General features: G+C 15.4%; 2 protein-coding genes across 2 annotated transcripts; one reads left to right on the top strand and one right to left on the bottom strand.

The window, feature by feature from the left end:
* Window positions 1–4,460: 4,460 nt before the first annotated feature.
* On the bottom strand, window positions 4,461–4,730 carry PF3D7_0624500 (anaphase-promoting complex subunit 11, putative; the record flags this gene model as incomplete). Its single annotated transcript, XM_961134.1, has 1 exon — window positions 4,461–4,730. The coding sequence occupies one exon, from the start codon at window positions 4,728–4,730 to the stop codon at window positions 4,461–4,463; it is 270 nt and encodes an 89-aa protein (XP_966227.1).
* A 2,085-nt stretch (window positions 4,731–6,815) lies between these two features.
* PF3D7_0624400 (conserved protein, unknown function) lies at window positions 6,816–8,639 on the top strand (the record flags this gene model as incomplete). The annotated part of the gene is made up of 1 exon (XM_961133.1): window positions 6,816–8,639. The coding sequence occupies one exon, from the start codon at window positions 6,816–6,818 to the stop codon at window positions 8,637–8,639; it is 1,824 nt and encodes a 607-aa protein (XP_966226.1).
* Between the last annotated feature and the right edge of the window lie 374 nt (window positions 8,640–9,013).

Below are 9,013 nucleotides of genomic sequence, written 5' to 3'. Positions count from 1 at the left end.
TATAAATAAAATAAAATATATGTATTTATACAAAAATGGATTATATGTATAAATAAATATATATATATATATATAATTATATCAATATACTTATTTTTTAAATTAAAAAAAACAAGTAATTATTGTATAGTTTTTAGTTCACTCTTTTTTTTTTTTTTCTTTTTTTTTTTTGTGACTTTATCATAAAACTTATATATGATTATATTATATACATTTACATTATATATATAAATATATATATATATATATATATATATATATATATATATATAAACATATAAATATTATTAAAATGTAAGAAAAAAATAGTTTCAAAAGGTTTGTTTTATAAATAATAAATATATATATATAAATATAAATATATATATATATAAATAATAATATAATGTAAAAATAATAATTTTCTATTTTAAGTGAAAATAAGTATTTAATGAACTTTTTTATAAATTTCCCCCAAAAAAAAAAAAAAAAAAAAAAAATTGAAATATAAAAATATAATATAATATAATAAAAAAAAAAAAAAAAGAAAGAAAAAAGAAAATATATTTTTAAAAAATATACATTTTATACTATTATTATTGTGATATGTATAATTTATTTGTACAAAAATAAAAATATATATTTTTATATAAAAACTATTATAAAAAATTATAAAATGTATATATACATATTTTTTTTCATGGATTATATATTACATATATATTAATATATATATATATTGATATATATTATATATGCATATATATATTATATTACATATATATAATAATATATACATATATAAAAAAAATAAATATATTTTTTACATATAATATATAATTTTTTTCTTTTACATATTTATATATAATAAATATATATATATATATATATATATATATATTATATTATATAATGATATTATAAAATTTATATTTTATATTTATTTAAATATTGTCAATATTTTAGTATTTAAAAAAAAAAAAAAGAAAAAAGAAAAGATTCATCTACATGCATTCTGGTTTATAATTTTTTTATTATATTATTTTATAATAATATAAATATAAAAAAAAATATATATAATATTTATACAAATAAATAAATAAATAAATATATATTATTACAGAGTAAATATGATATTTATTTTATTGTAACGTTTTGTGATATATATATATTATATATATATATATATATAAGTTAAAATATATATATTCTTATAATTTCTTTTCTTTTTTCTTCTTATCGATTATTACATTTATTTTTATATATATATATATATATATAATGGATGGCATATAAATATAACTTACATTTATACAAAAATAAATAAAAAAAGTACATATATAATTTATAAATATGAAACATATAATATAGTGAAAACATTTACAAAATAATAAATAGAAAAAAAAATTATCAAATATAAGAGAATACGTAAACACAAATATATTTATTCTATATATAAATATATATATATATATATATATATTTGTAGATATAAAAAAAAAAGAAAAGAAAAGAAAAGAAAAAGAAATTTATAATTCTCATAATTATATATATATAATTTATTAAACACATTCTTTTTTTTTTTTCGCTTTATAATAATATAATCAAAAATAATATATATATATATATAATACCGTTATAAAAAAAAAAACAAATTAAAGAAAGGGGACTACATAAATAGGGGGTGGATATAAAAATAAATAATAAACAGATTTAAACACGTATATATATTTATATTTACATGTATGTAATATATATATATATTTATATTTTTTTTTTTTATATATTTATATTATACATATATATTTTTATAAAAAAAATATTACATAATTTTAATAAATTTACATTAAATATAATATACACAATTTTAAATACTTAACATTAATATATTTAACAATGGCATATAAATATTATTAAAAAAAAAAAAAAAAAAAAAAAGGAAACGAAAGGAAAGGAAAGGAAACTAAAATACAATTTTATAAGATATATATTATTATATAAATATAAAGAAATATATTCTAACAATATAAATATATATATAAAAAAAAAAAAAAAAAAAAAAAAACTTAAATCAATGAAATCTGAATAAAATAAAATATCTACACTTGTGTGCGTCATGTCAATTTTGCAGTAGAAAAATATTTATATAAAATTATAAAATAAAATATAATAAATTAAGCATATAATAAATATATATTTATTTATGTATGTTACTAAAATGCATCAAAAAATTTTTAAAAAGGAACACTAGTAAATGCATTTATAAAAACGAAAAAAAAAAGATATTATATATATATAATATATATATAGGTATATATTTACCTTTTAACATATAAAATTAGTAACAGTTATTTTTCTAAGGGGTATAAATATATAAACATTAAGTTAAAAAAAATAATAAAATATAGATATAGATATATTTCCTACATATATATATATATATATATATATATTACATTCCTAATATGGATAATTACATGTTATAATAAATAAAATTTAATTTTTACTATGTGTACAAAAAAAAAAAAAAAAAAAAAAAAAACTTAATCACACTATCATTACTTTATTTTTTAAAAAAAATATCTCTTCATCTCTTTATCATTCACAATATACTTAATGATAAATATATGTGTTAAACTATATTAATATGTATTAATATATATATATATATATATATTTATGTACCTACTACTATATACACTTATTTCTTTTGGTCATAATTTTCTTTACTTTTCTTTATAAATAACATATTTTTACAAGTATCATTAGTTTACACATTTTAAGCTTGTTAATTTAATAATTCATATTCATAATGTAAATATATATATATATATATATATATATTATTAACATATATATGATGTATTTTTTTTTTTTTTAAATATTCCTTCTTTATTATATAGTTTAGAAAAAAATATGTCAAAAATAATGATTATATATAATTTATTTTTACACAATATAAAATATATTATTATTATATTGTATTATATATATGGAAATATATTTTTTTTCTTTTATTTATTTTATCTTTTTCTTTTATTTTTGTATATTTTTCCAAATTGTCGTCCTCTTTTTTTTTTTTTTTTTTTTTTCATTTTATTATGAAATTTAAAAGATAAAGACTGCACTTTAAGCACACAAATATATTTTTTTTATTTCACATATATCCTAAAAAAATAAATAAATAAATACATAAACTTGTATACCTTAAATAAATATATATATATATATATATATATTGTGTGTATACTTCATAAATAATATTATTATTTCTATTTTTCTTTTATAATAATTCATGTGCATCTAGATAAATACATATCGTATTTTTTTTAAGATAATACATGTGCATCTAAAAAAATACATGGTATATATATTTTTTTTTTTTGTCTTATTTTTAACAAGTTATGAGAATACTCAATACGCTATAAATATATAATATATACTATATATATATGCATTAGAGTTAAATATGGTAAGTGTCTAAAATGGTATATATGTACAAAATATATACAAGAAAAGATAAGAAAAATAGGAACATGTTATTTTTTCCTCATCCTGATACTTACATATATATATATATATATATATATTATATTATATATATATATTATATTATATATATGGTATTATTTTTAAAAAGTAGCGTTCTATTTATTTATTTATATATATATAGAGGGTTGCGTATTTTATATATTAAGAAAAAGAAATATATTATTTTGACAAATAATTTATATTCGTACGGATGTTTTATTTTATCATACAAAGAAAATATATAAATATTTTTGTATAATATTAAAAGCACATAAAATATTTTTCATGTATTCTTAACATACTCTCATACTATGTTTGTCTCAACTATGAAGAGGTTTTATGAGTAATTATTATATATATATATATATATATATCCAAATGTTTAATCATATATATATATATATATATATATATATATATATATGTAGTAATAAAATATAATTTTTTTTTTTTTTTTTTTTATAATATACCTTCCACATTTTAATGGAATAAATATAAAATGAAAAAGTTAAAAAAAAAAAAATAATAAAATAAAATATATACATATATATATTTATAATTTATAACATAATTACAACATTGCTAATGTATAGCAAAAAAAAAAAATATTTGTCAACACTCGAATTTTAAATACTCCTTTTGTTGTTTTTTTGGAGAATAATATATTATATAAATATTAACTATATTGATAAAATTAAATAAAAATAAACAAATACACATTAAAATGTATATAAACTTTTAACATATCCATTAAAAGACATTACACATATAATTATATAACCTTCAATTTAAAAATAGAAAAAGCAAGTTCCAGGGTACATATATATGAAAAAACCATGCTGCTCTTAATTTAAAAAATTATTTGTACCCACAAAAAATTATTGCAATATTATATATATATATATATATATATGTATATGTATATGTATATTTATTTATTTATTTATTTATTAATTCAATTGTTGAGTCTCGTAATACCAATCGGCTCTACAACAAGGACAAGTTAATTTGTTCTGCTTTATCCATTTTTCCATACAATGTAAATGAAAATGATGACCACATTTTCCAAAAGCAGGAGGACATCCATTTCCTGGACGCATACAAGTAGTACATGTATTTTCTAAAGAACTATTACAAATTGCACACACACTATCTATTGTTGAACCAATCCATTTCCATCTTGCAACTGCATGGATTCTTTTTACTGTAATATGGACCATACTTTTATTTAATATTTAAGTTACCTCCTTTTTTTTCTTTTTTTTTTTTTTCACTTTTAATACTCTTTCATTTTATTATTTTTGTTTTTTTTCTTTTTTTTTTTTTTTTTTTATTCAAGTTCTTTATTATATATACATATATATATTATATAAACATTCTTTGTTATGTACACATGTATATGTAAAATAAATTCTTGTTTATTATATTTTTATTTGTACGTAAAATTAAGTTATGAAATAATGCTTCTTTATAAATACATATTATGTGTGTTAAGTACACGCACGCACATGATATTGCATATATAATTATATTATATATATATATATATATATATGTATATTTATTTATTTATTATTATATTATTTTTTTTTTTTACTTTTTATGTACTGTGCATAATGAACAAAATATAAATTATATATGAATGTTCATGTGAATGTTAATTTATATATATATATATATTTTTTTTTTTTTATTATGATTTCTTTAAGATATATATAAAAAATTTATTCCAATGGTTAAATATATATATTTTTTAAAAATACATTTATGATATGTTATAAAAAAAGAATGAAAAAATTAAATAAATGTAAAACTATACATGTTTATAAATATTATGTATGTATTACAAAAAAAAAAAAAAAAAAAAATTAAAATGGTCATGTCGTGTCGTATCAGTGTAGCTTTTTAAAAATATCAAATATATAATATTTAAGAAAAAAAAAAATATACATATATATAAATATATATATATAATATTTATTATGAATATATTATATATTTGGAATTCATAGGAAATGTCTTTTTCATTTATCATAAAAAAATAAAAATAAAATAAAATAAACGTGGAGTGGGCGAATAAAAAATATGCTCGTATTTGTATTAAAAAGATATTTATTTATATATATATATATTTTTTTTTTTTTTCATATTGTCTCCATTAAATAATAAAATTTCCCTAGAGACATGAACACATTACAAATATCATATTCACATATATCTATATATATATATATATATATATATATATTTATATATTTATATATGTTGTGTAAAATTGGGTCTTATATTTTAAAGTTCATATTTAAAATTTAATCAGGTTATTTAAGAAATGAGGAAACATAAATAAGCAGTTCTTATTCAAATTTATAAAATTTAATGGAATCATTATATAAATATATAATATTATTAAAAGATGGATGTTACTTAAATATTTATTCTTATTAAATACGTAAGGTCATCACTAAAGCATATGACCGTTCAAAAGAAATAATTACAATATCTTTTGTTAGTTTTATTTTATTGTATTAATTTGCTTTATTTTTTTATAGTTACCTATTATATTCATGGCCTTACTTAATATGTATATATATAATTATAGGGAACAAAAAAAATAATAATAATAGAAAATAATTTATACATATATATATATATATATATATATATATATATATATATATATTTTTTTTTTTTTTTTTTTTTTTTTTTGATTTATCCTATTACTTGTTTCATTTGAGGAATATATAAAATGCTTTAAAAGAAGGTAAAAAAAAAAAAAAAAAAAAAAAAATTAATTACAACAAAATGATTTCATCAAAAGGTGAACGAAAAAAAGTTATTACTATAATATTACATGAGAAAGTAAATGCAAAAAAAAAAAAAAAAAATAAAAGTAATACGTAACATATAAGTTCATCTTTATCAAGTGTGAATAAATAATATATTTTTGTAGTACACTTCTGGTAATATCGTAAAAATTATAATGACCCCATATTAATACTTCTTAAAAATTCATCATCATCTACCTCATTAATTATATAAAATAAAAATATAAATATAAATATAAATATATATATATATATATATATATATATATATATATATATATATATATATATATATGTGCTTTTTTTTATTTTTTATATTTAATAATTTTCCATTTACCTATTCATTTATATATATTTTATTTGTTCAATATTTATTATATTTTTTTTTATTTTTTTATTTTTTTTTTTTTTTATTTTTTTTTTTTTTTTTTTTATTTTTGTGACTAAATGAAGAAGGTTTCCATAAATTAAATCCTTGAAATGATACCTTTTTATTTTTTCTTTTTTCTTTTGGCTTTTATATGTATAAAAAAATCAGATGAGAGGAAAATAGGAGAGCAGTATGAATACATAAATTTGTTATCGGATAAGGAATACCGGAACAAATTACTGGCTCTGAGGAAAAGAACATTTAATACAAAGAACACCAAGATAAATAATAATAATAATAATAATAATATTAGTAATAGTAATGGTAATAAGGTAAATGATATATATAATAAGAAAAATTATGTTTTTTGCTTCTATGGAGCTTGTGGATATGACAAAAGAAATGTTCTAGAAAAAATATTTCATATAACATTAGAAAAGGATCAATTAATTAATTTAGGATATAATCAAAGATTAGGCATATGGTTTGGTAAGGATAAGGATGAGAATTTAAATATGATCCTTGATATTGATTTATTAGAAAATAAAGAATTTATTGAGAAGAATAATGAAACGATATATAATTATGAAAAGTTAATTGAAACGATCTTAAAAACAACCAATACTATTATAATCCCGTTACTTTATGAAGACATACAATGTGTAACTCATGTATTAAATAAAAATAATAAAATTACTGATGGTAAAAATAAAGAATATAATAATTTAAAATATAAACTTCCTATTAAAATTGAATTATTTTTAAACGAATTAAATCGTAAAATAGAAGAAGAAAAAAAAAAAAACGAGAATGATTATTCGAATGGTAAAGATATATTAGATAAAAAGAAAAATAATGTATATTTTATTTTTCTTAATAATGAGAAAGAGAATAAAAGAAATTATACATATAATAATAATTTTATACAAGAAATAAAATTAAGATATAATAATTTAAATTTTTATTTTATGAATGAAAAGGAAATAAATTTATCTTTATTAAAATCTAATAATATAAGTGAATGTATTATATTAATGGATAACATAGAACATGCTCTTAAGGATATGAGTACTTTTAAAAATTTTTCAGACTTTAATAAAACATGTGTATATAATACATATGTTATAGAGGAATCATATATTAAAACATTAAATTATTTTGATAAATATTTTTATACATATGAAAAAAATATTACCATGGGGAAAATCATAAATAAATATAATATATTATCTAATGAACTTATAAAAAATTCTCTACTTTTATTTAATTTATTAACTCTTGAACAAAGTGGTACGAAATTTAAACAAATAATTTTTGAAAAATTGAAAAATAGATTTCAAATGTCTATACGTAGACAAATATTAAAACAATTATTATTATTAGAAAAAAAATATATAGAAAAAGGAAAACATATTATATTAAATAAATATTATATTAAAAATGATAAAGAACTAATAAATAATGAACATAATCAATTACATATATTAAAAAAAACTTTAAATAGTCAAATAAAACAAGATATACAAACATTAATACATAAACAATTCTATAATGAACCACATTTTAATAATACAATCAATCAATTCATTTATCAACTTGAGGATAAATTAGATCATACATTAAATAATTATTATGAATTAAATAAAAGCCCTTTTAAAAAAATATTTGAAAAAAAAAAAAATTACCAAATGAATCAAAAGAAAAAAAAAAAATATATATTCCCATCAATTAACATGAACTTAACATTAACATCACTCATAAGAAAAAGTGGACTCGGAAATTTACAAAGCTATTTTGTATATGATCTAGGATTCTTAACATTTGTATTCGGATTACTCAACGATAGAGACACACCAGAAGTGCAGCAGCAAGGAGCACATGTCCCATTCTTTAAATTTCAACCAAAAATTAATTTAAAATTAAATTTTAAGTAATACAAGCAAAAGTCGTACAACAAAAAGAATAAATTAAAAAGATGAACAAAATGTATTTATGGATATATACACCTGGGAATTTACCAGAAATGAATACATACATATGATATATTTATATATATATATATATATATGTATATGTTTATTTATTTATAATTGAAATTTTTTTTTTTTTTGACCCAAAATTTTGTTTAAAATTTTTTTTATCAAACTTTATAAAATGATATAACCTTTGTATCACTTTATATATCTATATATATGCATATCATTTTTTTGTATTTTTCTTTCCCCTCATTTGTCATGTAAAATTAACATTTTACCTTCCCAATTTTTTATATTATCATAATTAACCATAAAAATATAATAAAAAAAAA

The sequence above is a fragment of the Plasmodium falciparum genome (assembly GCF_000002765.6).
Source record: "Plasmodium falciparum 3D7 genome assembly, chromosome: 6".
Classification (NCBI taxonomy): domain Eukaryota; phylum Apicomplexa; class Aconoidasida; order Haemosporida; family Plasmodiidae; genus Plasmodium; species Plasmodium falciparum.
This window is presented reverse-complemented; position numbering and strand designations above follow the sequence as displayed.